This window comes from Rhipicephalus microplus, chromosome 8 (genome assembly GCF_043290135.1).
Source record: "Rhipicephalus microplus isolate Deutch F79 chromosome 8, USDA_Rmic, whole genome shotgun sequence".
Classification (NCBI taxonomy): Eukaryota; Metazoa; Arthropoda; class Arachnida; order Ixodida; family Ixodidae; genus Rhipicephalus; species Rhipicephalus microplus.
Window position 1 is genome coordinate 7,691,423 of NC_134707.1, and position 17,704 is coordinate 7,709,126.

The window sequence follows — 17,704 nt, forward strand, 5'->3', positions numbered from 1 at the left end:
TAGACGACCTGAAGAAATCGTTCTTTATCATATTATGCGATAAAATATTGCGTTTTTATGTATCGAGGAGGAGGAGAAATAAACTTTATTATTAGAAGCCAGCTGGTTTAGGTGGCCGGGCCTAGGCCTCCCATGAGGGGACGTCAAGGACTTGCCTCGACGCCACCTCATGGGCGTGCTGGGTCGCCCTGCATGTTTGGTCGTCAAGAGCAGGGCTCCGCAGAGCCTCATGAAGCTTCGACGAAAAGGTCGTGGTGTTAGCGTGTCTGTACTGTGCCGGACACTCGCACAGCATATGCGGAAGCGTAGCCGGGTTACATGTAGTGAAGTCACAAAACTTTGTTCCTTGTGAAGCATGAACCAACTCCTAAAGACTTCAACACTCCGACTCGACGCCTTACAACATTTAATTGCGACGATAAAAAATGTTCGCATTAACGCCTCCTGCGTTAATGCGCAAAGCACAGGGGTTCACATGTGTGAGTTCTTCCGGGCATAGTGATATTCGTAGCCGCCAGTGTACACGTAATGTCGAGAGGCATGGATCGTCAAGAAACATGTATACAGGTCTGGCACACGAGCTGGTCATGTTCGAGCCGGGCCGTGTGTTTCAGACCCCTAGGCTAAAGCATCTGTTTTTTTTGTGTGTTTACACAGCAACAATCTGGAGACAGTACCCAATAGACTATAGTGATAATCAAATAAGTCTTGCTGACTTCACATAGTCAGCGAGACTTATTTTATTATCACTATAGTGTCTACAAGAGTGGACGCATATTTATGATCTACTGTTCTTTTTAGGGATATGCGTATATAGGAGGAAGTGCAACGTTTTACTTTTTGTTTCTGTATAAAATGTCTGCGTGACGACAACGCCGCATTGTCTATGCGTCATAACAGCCTTTTTTCATGCTTAGTAGCACTCATCTCGCAGCGCAATGTACAAACGCACAGATACAAACGGAATCATCATGTCCTCATTACTGCTTTGCCTGCTCATTTGCAGGCTTATCTCATCTCTCCGAAGATGTCCAAGAGAAAATGGAATGATGATGCGTCCACCAGTATTAAGAACGTCGAGCGCGAGGCACCCAACCTAATCGACATGAATGGCATTCAAAGCCGGCACACGGGCCTCAGCGTGGACTACAAGAAGGCGTGCACGAAGTGTGACAGCCTCCAGTGTCACATCTGGAACAACAGAGCCACCTGGAATGGATTCTTCGTAAACGTCGGCTTGGTGCTTCAGGAGAGCGACAGAGGAGACATGTCGTTATCGGCAGGGAGTGAATATTTCACAAAAGTTTGTCATGCTACGCACGAAGAGAAGAAGCAGGCGGCCACGCTGATGTACTGGCTGTTGACGCAACACGGATGCGTCAAGGCGCTAACCATCAGTGAGGACGTCTTCGAAGGTAATGAGGGCGTTGTGTGCAGAGCTCTGAGTGGCAGCGTGGGTGTCACGACCGTGACCCTGTGGCTGTCGAGTGCACTTATCAACGAGCACCTCGTATCATCGCTTAATTTAATGAAGCATTTGGTGAGAGTGAGCGTGGTCATCGACTCGCAGGAGTCGTTCTTCTCAAAGCTCGCGCGCCTGATCCGGAAGAGCCCTTCTGCCACGGATGTACTCGGCACGGTCCTCGCGAGCGAGCAACATAATCCAGCATTCGTCTCGTGCTTCGAAGACCTCTGCTTGAAAAGTAGCTTGCGTGGTGTGTCGATATCAACACATACCGACCCAGGACCCAGCAACTTGCGGTCACATTTCGGACGTACCTTTTTTGGTTGGCATCCGATGCAGTTACTGACCACTCTACAAGTGGCCTCCCCAGAACGTGGCCCAGAGGTAGACGTCCGAGGCATCTGCGAGGCAGTATCGGCGAGCTCTATTCTGATTCAGCTCAATATAGAGTTGTTGACCTTGAGAGAGGAGTACGCGGTGCCGATTCAAAGGATGCTATGTTCTACCAAAACGCTGAAGGTTTTCGGCCTGAACTACAATAGCGCTGAGATGCACTACAGAGCCTCTTTCCAACAGCGTTACGTGGATTCGGTGATACGACTGTACAGCTGCATGCGATGTTGTACGAATCACATGCTGGAAACCCCTCGTGTCATGCCTTGGATTCAGGCCTTGCTGCAGGTAGACAGCTCCGTGAGCGAGCTTCACTTCTCCATGTTCGCCTTTTGCACGTTGGAGTGTCGAGCATTTCTAAACGCACTGTCGAAAAACGCATCACTGAGTATGGTCCGAATTCCTCGCTTGGGCCAGCTCCCTTCAGAATACGGCAAGTTTGTCGCAAATGCCGGAGTTATGCACAGGGTGACCGCGAACCTAGACTTGAATGTCGCGTATCCCGCCATGGTTCAACCTCCTCAACATATGCCGGGACAATCCGTGAACGTGTTTTTTGTTGTGCTCGGACGAACGCTGTCGGAAGCGGCCAAGTTTGGACTCGTCGCCCACGTACACCTGAAAGTCCGTTCTGTCCTCTGCCTCACGGGCGAGACCAATCCCACCACCTCACCGCTCGTCCAGTTGATCCGCAATGCACCTGCCTTGGAGACCGTTTACATACGGATAGAAAACAGCTGTTGCAGCCAGTGCTGGAATCTACTCGCGCCACCGCTCTGCGATGCGCTTCTTCAGAATAGGGGCATTCAAACGCTGGCCATAGAACTGCCAATGAACCCTGCCATGAAGCTGCTTCCGTTGGCCGGACTGCTACATCGAAACCCCGCGCTGTTCAAATTCACGCTCCACGCATCTTGCCCGACAGCTTTAGGCGAGTTTTTCCGCGAAGTTTCACAGCCTAAACTATGGGATAACTACAACCTTGCAGTTGTAGGGTTCAAGTCTGATGCACCGGATCTCGTGGGCATGATGCTCAGAATTAAACAAGTTGCCGACAGAAACTCGACCTTGGCAATGCGCGCTGCAAGATTTGTCCAGGGAGTGCACAACGTGGACAACGCGAGAGCGCTGGAAACAATGAATGGTTCGTCTCTGTTTGTGAAAAGAGTTTGTGGTTTACTTCGTGTGGACAAGGCACAGGCGTTGGGCAAGATTCTCACGTGCTTGAAAGACGTGGCAGACATGAATAAATTCTTGCGGCTGACAGGAATTGTTCGCCGGGACCTCGTTTGCGGGGAGTCAGGTGACGGAAGCACCCAGCTGGCAGACCTCAACGAGGACTGTTTGCGCTATTTACGACAATACCTGAAGTTTAGCGACATTCAAGAACCTCTTTGAGACCGTAGAAGATGGTGGGAACACAAGACCATTCGCTAAGTGGTCGTGTACAATGTCATGTTTTGTAAGTGAATACTTCGCACCAGTAAAATAATCTGAGGTGCCACGGTACCCGGACAGGGATGAAAAATGCTCACACTTTGTGTTTTTGTATGTTTAGTGCGTGTGTCAGAAATAGTGTGTATGCTCTTAGATTTTCCAATGTTTAATGAAGTGAATAAATGAAACATAATCTCTTTTGTCGTTCATCTCTCGGAAATTTTGACTATGAGTAAGCTAGATCAACTGTGGATTTGTAAAGCAGCAGACTATATTTATTTGCATGGTTGACACTAAAATTAAGAATTTTGCGCAAATTTCTGTTCCAATGTTATGCTAGTGTTCTGTTATAACTGCTATTGTGTGAGAAGGGCGAAATAGGGGATCATTGTCTTGAACTCAGGACACGACCCCATGCTATGGGCACTTTGTTTCATCGAGTATGGATCCAAGCGTCACTCGAGGGGCATTCTTGAAGCGTTTTCATTAAAATCGGAATAGACCCTCACGTTATTGACTTGTGGTGGCCTCTATAGTTGTTTGAAAGAGTTATTCCTTGCGCTACCATTCACAGACTGTAATATAACAAAATCTAGAGGGAATGCTGTACCGACAATGTTATAAACACGTGTGCAGCGACTTGTTGGTACGTTTTCATTGTTGCCGCTACAATATTTTACAGAAGCGGCGAATAATGTGATTGACAACCCACAAAATTGTCGCAATATACATTATAAACAAGCGTGTTCTATTTTTGTGAACGGTGTGAAATTGTAACAATACGGATTGTTGGCCTAGTTGGTACTTGCTTACTCACATGCTTTGGCCGCAAAATAACACACACACACAAGGTAAAGAAATTGTGTGAAATTGTTTAATGTTTACTTCAACTACATTAGGGAAGATACAATGGCCATTTGTGCAATATATTGCGCGCGGAGAAGACTGCAGGTTTCTATACTCGATTGCCCGACCATCCCACCTTTTAGTAGCAAACAAGAAGTATCTGCGCAATTCTGGCTATCGGGCAGATATCAAATGATCAAGCTCAATGTCAATTTCCATTGCCAGTAATCAACATTGTTGTTTAATGTGGTGTGTATGCAAGTATTTATAGCCCATTCGTTAAGGAATCATCGAAGACGCCGGACAAATTAAAATGAAAGTTTTTTTTTTTCAGAAGTTCGCCCAACGGTATACGGAGTTAAATATACAGATGGAAGCCTGTTGCCGCTATATATATTTACACTGCTTTACGGTCGAGCTCATAGTCGCACATTATAGTCTGGTGGTCTCGTCGGGGAAACGCCCACTGTTTTCAGGCAGCGGCGTCGTAGGAAGGTCAATACCCCCAGTTCATTACACTTGTCGTTACTTGGGGTCAATGCTTACCTCTGCAAAGCAGCTCAGGTGATAATTACGAATGCTTCAATTCTGCAACAAACTTAAAATTTTTACAGATAGAAACTGTTTGCTTTATACTGATACAAATGTTCCTGAACGTTTTGGTGCCAACCGCCTTCACGATTGGTGTTTGATTAATTGATATGGGGTTCGACGTGCTAAAACCACCACATGATTACGAGAGACGCCGTAGTGGAGGGCTCCGGAAATTTCGACCACCTGGGGCTCTTTAACGTGCACCCAAGTTAGAGCACGCGGGCCTACAGCATTTTCGTCTCCATTGAAAATGCAGCCGCCGCAGCCGGGATTTGATCCTGCGTACTGCTCGTCATCAGCCTTGACGTCATGCAGATTCAAGAATAAATATTTTCTAGATTACTGACGCACTCGAACGACTGGTTGATTGCTTCTCCCTGTTACAATGTGTGTGTGTGGTTTATAGAAGTATTCTGAGAAATTTGTCAACAGCGACATTAGCTGTGCGGCTTATGTGAATGTGTGTCAACTTATAGTGGGTATTTCGGGAAGCTGAAAATGGGCGAATACTGAATGTGTAACGAGAACTTGCCCCACCTCGTGAATGTTTGGCCTTGGAAGGTGGCTTTCAAAGTAACAAGGCCAAACAGTTCGGGTATAGTGGACGTGATTTCTGTTCTCTTTTTGCAACAAAATCGAAAAAGAAAAACGGTAGTGGACAAAAGTGGGCCCTTTAATTGATCGCTGGCGCCATCGTCGCTCATACATCACTGCCAAGCTGACTATAAAGTTTTACGACGTAACGCCTAACATACATCGAACCAAGGCATGTAGATGAGGGGATGCTGGATCCATATATATATATATATATATATATATATATATATATATATATATATATATATATATATATATATATATAACAAGCACATGCGTACATACAGGACGCATGTGTTTGTAAATGGTGAAAGTTATTTTCCCTGCATTTCCAAGCAGACTCCTGGCTGTGTGCTAAAACACCTGCCCACCACACGAACGGCCCGAGTTCGATTCCCATTCAGACCCGGAAATCTGATTATTCATTTTAGTTGCATAATTCTCTCGATTTTTGGTTCACGCTCAAGATTATGATTTTACCCTTACAACCAACGATGCCGATGCCGAATTTTCTGCGAAACGAGCCGTTGCCTTAAAATGAAATACAAACACATACATATATAGGGACACAAAACTATCGCAGAATGCCAGCTGCTTTGGTTTATTGTGAATGTACACATTCACTATATTGTGAATGTACACATGGAGCACACACTGGAGAGAGAATAGCTATACACTCCATGTATGATTGCGTTAAGTGTATCTCCGTAACTAACCTCATTTGATTAAACAAGTTCGCTTTCACTGTACGCCTGCGGCTCTTGAAGCTATGATATTTGCCCCACTCCTGTGCGTAATCTTTCTTGAGATATATTAGCGCATGTTGGCAACTGCCTGCGCTAGTCATCTTTCACAGGTTGTTCGTGTTTCTATTGCACTGTTTTGACGAGGGATGCTTACCGACCGGATCGTATGAAGACACTGTGAAGTTTGAGTTCCATTTGATTGAACAATGCTCAAAAAAGGTAGCTGTATTTGTTAGTATGGAGGCATTTTCACTGAATGCGTCTATGTCTATTGAAAATTATGAAGTGATGCTTAACGGCTGAGTATTTCTTTACGTCGTACTAAATAGTTTGTACTTCATTTGGTACCACGTGATGATTGGAAAGGAATTAACTGGACAAACACAAGAAAAAGGCTGAATTCACTCACGTGATTTATTGTTTATTGTCTTTTTATAATTTATCACCAGTTATTCCAATAATATAAGCTTTTAGTTAATTATTTCTCATTTCTTTTACTTTTCGTTGTCGTTTAAGTATGTGTGCATACTTGATATATGGTCATTGGAAGGCAATGACCTTCCTGTTAGAGGAAGGACTGCAGGACGCGCTGGCCGCCTATGAGCAGGCGACTACAAAAAAAAAAAAAAAAACAAGGCGAGAAGGTTTCTCTCGCATTATTTCGTAATATCTGGAAAAAAAGAACTATATTAACTGATGCAAGTTGAAAGTCGCTGTAGTAAGTAACGAGGCGAAGCAAAGTAATATCTGCAAGAAATTCAGCAACTAAACACATGATCAGTAACAGGTGTCACAATATAGACGTGGTTTACTTTCTACATGCTCCTCATTTAGAACCTGCTAAGTATTCTGTGACGTTTGTTTGACTTTCTTGAAATTTCAATTTTCGTCACATCAAGTCGCCTGCTACCAGATGGTTCGGTCTGGTCACAAGAACCGACAGAAGTCCTGTTCGGCCACTGATACACGCTGGCTCTAAAGAGAGCACTTTCAGCATGCTTTTCTGGAGGGTTGTATGCAGATTGTTTTTCGGGTGGGAAAGGATACCTCCTTGATTGAAAGTGTGGGCCAGGCACGCAAATTGGTATTTTGTTGCGCGATGTATACGCATGGCGAAAAAAATATCAGGAGTGAGGGAGAGGCACAAGTCCCTTTTTGGCGACGCCACTGCTTTTTTATGCTCCTGTTGCAATTTCAGCGGGCTTTCGAGAGCTCCTGTTCTCCCAACGGAATTCCCCAATAGTTTGCCTTTGCCCGAAGTGTTACAAAAATTTGACGTGCTTGCAGCCGACGCATCTTCAAGCAAGGTCGTCCAATACAGCCAGGGGCAGATCCAGCCACTTCTTTTTTTTTTTTTGAGGGGGGGGGGATATGGCAGTTGCTTGAAGTTAAAGTGAAGATGGAGGTCCTGAATATTTTGTTATTAGTAGCACAAAAGCGCTATTGTACCATAAACACTGTTAATTCATGCTCACATTGGTCAACGACAAGCACTGAAGAGAGGGTGGGGAAGTTGACATGACACTCGTTCGGGGTGGGGGGGGGGAGAGATTGTTCCTTATCTGGATCCGCTAGTGGATGCAGCTTAAATCAAAGTGCTGCTGGACAATAATAGTCTTTTAGCAAGATACGGAAACGCGATACCGTATTATCATACTGCTCCTCCTTTCCGCGCGTTCTTTAAGGACCAACTCCGGCTGTTTTTCGAGGTCAATGAATCTCAATGAAATCCACTGGGTATGTTCCTTTGCACGTTTCAGTCCTTCATGCCGAAAACAGGTTTGAGTGATGCGCTGATCATTTGCAAACTAGTTTTAAAGATTGCATCGAAAAACTCACCTCACTTGCCAAAATTATTGGCAACACTGTCTGTGTGACGTCATGTTTGGCATGTAAACGGAAGTGACGCAGCCGATGGCATCGCTACTTTGGCCGTTACAGCGTTTATTGTGCTTTCCACAAGGCGACAGCGGTGGTGTTTGGCACGAGTTTAGCGCGGGAATGCTTTCTTCCTTCCTCTGTGGTGTTTGGCCGGTGCTTCGCTGGACTGGATTTAACGGTTCTCATACTCCGCGCCGGCGGAACTAGTATACGGCCTCCTCCTCTACCAAATAGTACGTCATACGCAGACACGGTGCTTGGTTGGGTTTCGGTATTGCCCATTTTCGCTTATTAAAATCATTTTCGAATTTCCTGAGCTATTGGGCTCGTGACAAGAGTGTCTCAGCAACATAGAAACACCATAACCTTGACATGGCAAAAAAAATCGCCGGAGTTGACCTATAAGTCACTCTCAGATCCATGGGCAGTGCGTCCCCCGAATGACCAGTTCCTCGTTAACGACGCGTAGGCTGTGGGCTCTCGATGTGATGATAGCCTCGCTCGTGGAGTGAACGGACACAATAGACACGGTCGGACCGAACCAAACAACACGAATTTGTTTAACTACTTTTGAATAGACGATATCGCCGGTCGAATTACTGCATCAATCGTGATCAACACGCTAGAACAGCCTTACACAAAACTACGTAACACTCAGCAACATAACAAACCTAAAAACACGCAGGGCGGCTTCGCCAACGCTTGACTCACCACGAGAGCCTATGGCAGACAACCCGCGGTGCCGTCCACCAAGAACCACAACAAGAGCCGACTGTTCGCGCCAGCCGCCAAAGAGACCAGCTCCTATCTCCCGTACCGCCACCAAGGCTTGCCGCCAGGCGTCACTGCCAGCGCCACCGTTCTAATCATGATGATGATGGTGGGGATACACGCTCGCGAGCATAACGCCACCTACCGCTTGATAGTTGGTTTTCTCCGATCTCACGCAGAAAACCAGTGGTAGCTGAACCAGTGGGAAAAGATTCATGAACGAGGTCTATGTCTGAATCCACGGTCATTAAGATAAAATAACTTGAAGGAGAATTGACACTGATATTTTGCAACTTCTTTTCTTTTTACAGTAAGTTGCTCATGACCCACTTACGATGGCTGGAAACCACGCTTGGGCGAGTTGGCGGTGGGCATTTATTTAGAGACTTCCCTTTAACGTCCCCTTGCTGTTTCACTTTCAAGAGCACCGAGCTCGGCAGGCGACGTGCAGGGTGCAAAGTAAACGCTGCTGGCCACGTGACCTCTCAAAGCTGTGACGTGGCAGCCGCGCGTGACAGTGTGTGCCGCACTGACAGCCAGCACACGGAAATCCGCAAGCACGAGGCGAAAAATCGGTTAGCGCGAGCGCAAGGTGCGCGCTAGCAACCAGCCAACAGCAACTTGTAAGGCAGTTTTGTTTACGCTCCAGTCACGTTGATGTCTGCGTCGCGGCATACACTTTAAAATTGATCTTAAACGTGTTCTAGGCTATATCAGTCACTCATATTACGTAGACGTTATGCACATCTCTAGATAGATCTATCTCACTCATTATCTCGCCTTCGAAAGTTTGTGTCAGTGCTTCTTTGAGCGATTCTCTTGCGTTTATCTCTTTCTTTGTCTTGCCCTCGGTGGTGTCAAACGAAATTCGGCCGTCGTTCCGTATCGGGTGTGGCACGGAAGTTTGCAAACCCGTACATGTGTACGACCCGCCTTCCCGTGCAGATAAGCTCGTTGAGCGTTAACATTTTTGCCTTTGGAGGCACATTGACAGCCAGTCAGTGATACCCAACTGTGCCCCCTTCGAGTTCCACACAAGTGGCACAGTTCACAGGCCCCTCACGGCCAGTCTGTACATCGTAGCCTCGTCGCTTCGTTGACAGCGGACTTCTAACACCGTGCTGTCGACTGTGTCGTACTCGTGGAGTGTTGAAGTCATCCTCGAAACGGCACATTGTTCATCACGATTTCCGGGTAAGCGGTAGTTCGAACATTGTTGAGCACCTGTCATTTTTTTGTGAACTTTAAAGCGTGCTTGAAGTTATGCCGTTCTGACTGGCCGAGAGCCGCCGCGGTGTTACAGTGGGTATATGGTGCGTGTTCGATCCCGGACGCTGAGATTTCATTTCTATAGGGTATTGGTGAACTGCTGAAAATGCGCGTGTTTAGATTCGGGCGCACCTTCAGAACCCAAGGCGCTTGAATCTGGCGGAACGCTTCACTGTGGTGTGCCTCACAATGAAATAGTTGGATTTGGGACGTAAAATTGCAATGATTATTTTTATTAGCCCTCTGGTCAACTTCTTTGCCTCCCATTTCTTCCTCTCGTGGCAGGTGAAACCATGATATTGTGGGACACTTCACGTCGGTATCGTGGGACGCATGACCGGCTTGTTCGCTTCAACGTGCACTATGTGTGTAGCCTTATATTGGGCGCGAGGCCCACCACAGCAGGGGTGGGCGCTGCAATCGCGGTGACGTGCAGGGTTGGGTCGCCTCGCTCTGGCGATGAAAAAGCTGGCGGTTGGATGCGTTCTTTTCAACTGCGACTTCACGGTGTTTCCGCTTTTGAACAGTGTTGTTTTGCTCTCACTTTATGTGTGTGGACTTCTACAGATTACGCGATCCGGAAAGTCGCAGTAAAATTTATCGGCGGCACGTCGCAGCTATGTATACGCGATTCCACTGTGACTGCCGTTGTTTAAAATGAGCATCGACCCCGGTTGTTCACATAAAAGCAAAACGTTTCAGTTACCGCATGAGAGCCTCGTTTGCAAGAAAAAAAATGAATGCGCACAGAGCCCGATTATGCATATTGTAATAATATACGACGTACGTGCGCACATGTGGGGGAAGTTGCCGCCACTACATTCAAGAAAGTGCACCGTCTTCTGAATTGTCAGTGAGGCAAGATAAAGCCCTGAAGTCCAAATCTTTCCCTTAATTTTTGTTAATTTAACTCTGTTCCGGTCTATTTCGCGGCCAGTTTCTTCTGCGTGTTCGAACAGTGCGCTCGACGAAATTTCCTTTCTTACGTCATACAGGTGCCGCTCCAGTCTTTTAAAGGTGTACTTCTCTCGCCAAGGTAACTCTTCCCGCAGTGTCCGCCAATCCCCGCTCTGTACTTCACTCGCCAAGGTAACTCTTACCACAGTTTCCGCCAATCCCTGCTCTGTATACTTCTCTCGCCAAGGTAACTGTTACCACAGTTTCCGCCAATCCCTGCTCTGTACTTCTCTCGCCAAGGTAACTGTTACCACAGTTTCCGCCAATCCCCGCTCTGTACTTCTCTCGCCATGGTAACTCTTACCATAGTTTCCGCCAATCCCCGCTCTGTATACTTCTCTCGCCAAGGTAACTCTTACCACAGTTTCTGCCAATCCCTGCTCCTCTAATTCCGGGGGGGGGGGGCACAAAATAACAGTCCGCCGCATCTGCCTGACCAGCTGCCTAATTCTAATCAAAGTGGTGCCCCCCACCCCCACCCCCCGGAAAAAGTTCCTGCCTACGCCGCTACCGTCCGCGACTTCAGTTCACATGTTTTCTTGCTTATACGTCTATAGAATGGGACCACAGCCACTGTCACTTCTTCTCGATGTTGTTTTAATCTACTGGCGAAAACGGGGTCAGCTTCGAAAGCGGATTCACCTTCTAGTAGCTGCCGTGAACTGTCACACAGATTATGAACGAAGATGAAAAAAAAAAAAAAGAAGCTGGACACCGCACGGCGTTTTCGTTGAAACATGAATTGCCGTTTCGATCTAGGTATACGCAAGACGTACCTCGCAGCTAGCTCATTCAAGGACACAAAATAATGTGACTAGCGTGCAGTGCACCATGCTAGGCTAATCGAGCCCTGTTGGGATCGCATTTTTCCATCATGATTTCTCTTGAGCTGCGGACTGAGCCAATAGTTCATAATTTTCACACGTGTGGCTCGATGACGATCGAATGTGCACCGTGTGACAATCACGAAAAGTTTGCGCAAAAAATATTAGATCGTGCCGCAGAGCAACTTTTCCTCGTGTGGAATTTTATACTATAATTAGAACTCTGCATGAGGCATGCGCGTCACTGTATTGCGTTCGCCCGCAATCGTAACAGCAAGGTTGTGACTGTAAGAATGCCGTGTTGCTTCCCACAAAGCGGGGAAACCGTTGCGCTTCGTATAGGGCCACGTGTGCTAAACGAAAATGAAAATTCGCGCATGCTTGTCGTGTCGACCGCGGCCCGTTTTCTATATAGATGCAAACCTACAATGAATGAAGTAGTGTAGTTTAACGCATTTCTTTCGGCAAAAATAAGTCCCTCCTGCGAGCACGCGTCAATACCCATTCGATGCTTAAATTCGGCACGGAATGAGTCGTTACCCTTTACAAAAAGCAGCACGCTCGGCCCCCGTGGTTCTCGCATGGGTTGTTGTTAACTAATTGCCAGCCAGCGAGGCCGTTGAAAAGAAGGCCTTTCCTATATTCCATTAGGGGTAACGTCTGCAAAAAGCAAGCGCCATGATTCGATATTACATTGGTACGCGTATATCGAAACGTAGCTAATGTTCCACGGTTATGTCGCAACTTATTTTGATTGCAGGAGGTACCTCACGTTAAAACACTACTACTACTACTACTACTACTACTACTACTACTACTACTACTACTACTACTACTACTACTACTACTACTAATACTACTAATACTACTAATACTACTACTAATAATAATAATATTAATCTTAATAAAAGTTATTATAATTATTATTTATTACAATACTAATAATAATATTATTATATGTCTGGGACCAGTTAAGTCTCTGTAGCTGTGTCACCAGACAAGGCGTCGCTAGTCACGATAGTTTTCATTATTATTGTGTGTAACTATCGAAAACCAGCTCCTAACTTACAATTCTTTCGTCCATCCATAGGTGGGAAAATATAGCAAAGATTATTTAGTGAAGTTAGAGAGCTTTAGCCATTATGAAACAAATAACTCTTAAAGTTAAAAAAAAAGTTTGATCGATGTCTGACAACGCTTTGCTGCGATGCACAATTTTGCACAATTGCACGATGCACAAAATTTGCACAATTTTTTGTTGAACTAATCATTACTGTACATTTCTGATGCGTTCCGTACTAATTATTTTCTTTTGTTTTTATTGCCCTGTGTTACCAATAGCACTCTTCTCTTTCAACGTTTGCTTTGTATTTGCAATTTGATGCCTTATTTATGACAGTGTTGTTTCACTTTGTTATGACTATGTTCTTTCAAACGATACAGCCTTTTATCCGCAACTATCTTTTTCGGTATATCGACTGTACTGTATTCTTTTGCTTGTTCTCCCCCCTACAATAATGCCCGTAAGGGCGATGTAGGTACATGTATAAATAAATGAGAGCAATGTCCGCATCAACGTTTTTTGCGGAGAACAGGTTTTCGAACAGTCTAACTGCTTCAGAACAAGGGGATGATCTTGACAATGTATTGTCCAGAAACTCGTAGCAGTCTGGCACGCCCACAGAGAAATGGGGGCGCGGATTCGTGGGTTGGGTGGTTGGTACCCCTGGAGAGAAGCCCCTGGATTTTCCCTCAGTATAAATCTAGAGACATTACCCAGGAATGTAGTAACCTTCGAAGCTAAAGCTCGCTAATTGTGTGACAATCTTGTCGTGTGGACATTAGACGACACGTCTTTATTTTTATGAATGAACATACGCCTTTTATTCTTTGGTTCCTAGAATGCTGACATATTCAGACGACACCTGGAAATAGTAACCACTCAAGTGGCACCCTGCCGAGCGTGTATGTGCACGGTCTCTGAATGTAATGGGGAAAACAACAAAAACAGCAGCAAGAATGAATGACGCTGGAAACTGAGAAAACCACTAAGAAATGTCGCTAGCTCTCGAACCGGCCAGACAGTCATCCTCTAAAGATAAATCCGAATGGTTCTCAAAACGTGGGATCATGTATTACCTAAATATTAACAAATACAGACTAAACGTGTATTGAGAGTCTGTTAATTCGCACTGTCTTACCCGGACAAACGGACCTCTGTCAAACATGCTTACTTTTAAGTGTTTGTGTTTATACTGTTTTTTTAATTCAATTTTTAACTTGTTTTTCGCTTCTCTCTCAAAAGCCTGCTTAGTGACAACGTAGTCTTCTCTATGCGTCACGATAGCAGCTTCTTTTAATGCGCAATCGCAGTCATTATTGCAAAGCAAAACATAACGTACAGACACAAGAGAAGTTATCAAGTACCCGTCCTGTCTTCATGACTGATCTCGAGTCTGTGTGGCGCTTATAAAGTACGCTGCAACAATTACTGACAGTTCTAGCAAACATGCCCTCATTATCGCTTCGCCTGCTCAATTGCAGGCTTATCCCATCAGTGCGAAGATGTCCAAGAGAAAACGGAATGACGATGCGTCCACCGCTACTAAGGAGGTCAAGTACGAGGCACTCGATCTGATCGACCTGAATGGCATTCAAAGCCGCCACACGGGCCTCAGCGTGGACTACGAGAAGGCGTGCACACGGCGTCGCAACCACCAGTGTCACATCTGGAATAACAGAGCCACCTGGAACGGATTCTTCGTGAACGTCGGCTTGGTGCTTCAGGAGAGCGAGAGCGGAGACATGTCCCTCGCCGCAGTGAGCGAATCTGTCAAGATAGCTTGCCGGGCCACGCCGACAGAGAAGGCGCAGGCTGCCACCCTTCTGTACTGGCTGTTGACGAAACACAAATGCGTGAAGGAGGCGTCCATCAGTGAGGACATTTTCGCGGGGAACGAGGGCGTCGTGTGCAGGGCTCTCAGCGACAGCGTGGGTGTCACGGCGGTGACTCTGATGTTGTCGAGCGTTCTTACAAACGATAACCTCGTGTCATCGCTTTGTTCGATGATTTACTTGACGAGACTGAGCGTGGTCACCGACACGCGGGAGGCATTCTTCCCGAAGCTTGGGCACCTGCTTTGGATGAGTCCTTCTGCCACGGATGTCCTCCGCATGGCCCTTTCTCCCATGCGATGTAGTCGAGAATGCGCCTCCCGTTTCGAAGGCCTCTGCTTGAGAAAAAGCATGTGTTATGTTTCGATATTAGCACGGACCGATCAAGGACCCAGAAACTTGTGGTCACATCTCGGATGTGCCTTTTTCGCTTGGGGTCCGATGCAGTTACTGACCACTCTACAAGTGGCTTCCCCAGAACGTGGCCCAGATTTAGACGTCAGGGGGGTCTGCGAGGCCGTATCGCTGAGCTCTGTTATGACCCATTTCGATTTAGAGTTGCGCATCCTCAAGAGTGAGTACGCGGCGCTGATTCAGAAGATGCTGCGTTCGACTAAAACGCTGAAGTTTTTCGGCCTGACCTACAATGGCGTAGAGAGGCACTACAGAGATCCTTTTCACCAGTTTAACGTGGATTCGTTGGTACCGCTCTACAACTGCGCCAGATGTCTCACGACTCACATACTCGAAACTCCTCGTGTCAAGCCTTGGATTCGGGCTTTGTTGCAGGCAAGCAGTCCCGTGAAGGAGCTTCGTTTCTCTCTGTTCGCCTTTTGCACGTTGGAGTGTCGAGCATTTCTGAATGCACTGTCGAAAAACACATCTCTGAGCATGTTAACAGTGCCTCGCTTGGGCCAGGTCCCTTCCGAGTACGGCAAGTTTGCCGCCAGTGCCAGAGTGATGGACAGAGTGACCGCCGAGATAGACTGCATAGTCGTGTATCCGGACGCGTTTGCGCTGCCTCAACATGTGCCAATCGGGAGCGTAACATGTGCTGTTCTCGGGCGAACGCTGTCGGACGCTGCTGAGTTCGGTCTCGTCGCCCACGTGTGCCTTATTGTCCACTCGGTCCTCTGCTCCACGAACGAGACCGAACCAAGCACCACGCCGCTCGTTCAGTTGATCCGCAATGCACCACCTGCCTTGGCGTCCGTGAACATACGGATAGAAAGCGTATGTTGCAGCGAGTGCTGGAATCGACTTGCTCCGCCTCTCTGTGATGCGGTTCACCACAACACGAACATTAGGTCGCTGCTCATAAAACTGCCGATGAATCCTGGCATGAGGCTGCTTCCGTTGGCCGGACTGCTGCATCGAAATCCTGGGCTGTTCAATTTCATGCTCGATACACCGTGTCCCGAGGTTTTCGAAGAATTTCTCCGCGAAGCGTCAGAACCGAAACTCTGGAACAACTACAACCTCGAGTTTGTGGAGTTCGGGTGTGACGCGCCGGATCTTGTGGGAATGGTGGTCACAATGAAACAAGTTACCGACAGGAACACGACGCTGGCGACGCGAGCTGCAAGATTCCTCCAGGGAAAGCACCACATTGACAACGCGAGGGCGCTAGAAACAATGAATGGTTCGTCTCTGTTTGTGAAAAGAGTTTGTGGTTTACTTCGTGTAGACAAGGTACAGGCGTTGGACAAGATTGCCGCCTGCTTGATAGACGTGGCAGACATGAAGAAGTTCTTACGGCTGGCTGGGGTTGTTCACCGGGACCTCGTTTGCGGGGAGACAGTTGACGGAAGAACCCAGCTGGCAGATCTCAACGAGGACTGCCTGCGCTATTTACGACGATACCTGAAGTTCAGCGACATTCGACATTCTCCTGCGTGACACCGGAGATGATGCTGGTAACACAGAGCCGCGAATTAGACATTCACGTAGTTCGGCGTCCTTTTAGCCCCATCTGTTGGAGCAATACTTAGCATCCATGAAATATTCTGAAGTTTTCGGATACCCGGACGCTTCGTGAGAGATGAACATACTTCAACACATTTTGTTTGTATATATGTATGATGTCTGAGTGAGTGGGAGTGTATGTGTGTGTTAATAAATATCCGGATGCATGGAGGAGGTGAACGATTGAACCTTGTAATTTTGGGAAATTCAGAGAGAGGTCAAGCCAGATATTTTGTGCATTTGTAATAGACCAGACTAAATAAAGCAGGCACTGCTGACACCAAAATAAAAAGATAAAGATTTGTTCCAACGTAATAGCCTATATGTGTGGATCCGAAAATGAGGGAGGCGGTTGAAACCGATGGTCCTTGTTACCTTTGAATCCGGGTACGGCCCCATTTTATAGACAAGTTGTTTTATCAAGAGTTGGTTGAAATTTCACGTGATTGGGGCAACTTTGAAGCCTCGTTACAATATCGGGGAGAAGCCGACGCTAACATTATTCACAGGTGGTGCTTTGTGGTTGACTCAAATATGCTGTGACGCTGTCTGATTGCACAAGCAAACATCAAGCATTTAATGCGCTTTCTTTGTTCCTAGAGATTTATGCCTTAGCGAAAAAAAAAAGATTGATTAGTAGAGTTTTGTGGTGCAAGGGCCACAAGTGGCTCAAGAGCGTCATGTCTCTTACGTCATGTTGGCGGTGAACAATGATTGCGATGACAAGTTGTGTTATGGCTGCATATAAGCCAGAAATTGCCAGCTATAATCAAGCGTGATAGGTGTGTATGTATAGTATGAAATTATGGCAGTTAAACGTGATGGGATCCATAGATGTGCAATGAATTATACGAGATACCATAGTTGTATACGAGTGAGATATGTAGAAATAGGACGAATCCATCCTCAAGGCCTTTGAAGCAAAAGGCTTGAAGCAGGTGCTTTTGTAGAGCTCCTAATGCAGCAAGAACCTCGTTATAGAGGTCATGCTATACGGAGCTTCTTGATATCGCGTTACCAACGCAAGCCGTGAACAATAAGCTTCATCGCGCGTATAGGTTTCC

The 17,704-nt window shown here is 46.5% G+C and overlaps 1 protein-coding gene across 8 annotated transcripts in view; it reads left to right on the forward strand.

Annotated features, from left to right (window-relative positions):
* Positions 1-16,950, forward strand: part of LOC119164059 (uncharacterized) — a 236,684-nt gene extending 219,734 nt beyond the window's left edge. For 4 of the 8 annotated variants that reach the window (XM_075870912.1, XM_075870915.1, XM_075870916.1 and 1 more), the window contains one exon: positions 1,007-3,504. In XM_075870912.1, coding sequence (XP_075727027.1) covers positions 1,028-3,256 — 2,229 coding nt within the window. In that variant the 5' untranslated portion in view covers positions 1,007-1,027 and the 3' untranslated portion in view covers positions 3,257-3,504. Of the gene's footprint in view, positions 1-1,006; positions 3,505-9,287; positions 9,925-10,994; positions 11,089-14,324 lie in introns of those variants that run through there. The other 4 variants (XR_012885468.1, XM_075870917.1, XM_075870913.1 and 1 more) reach the window with 3 other exon arrangements.
* Positions 16,951-17,704: the final 754 nt, after the last annotated feature.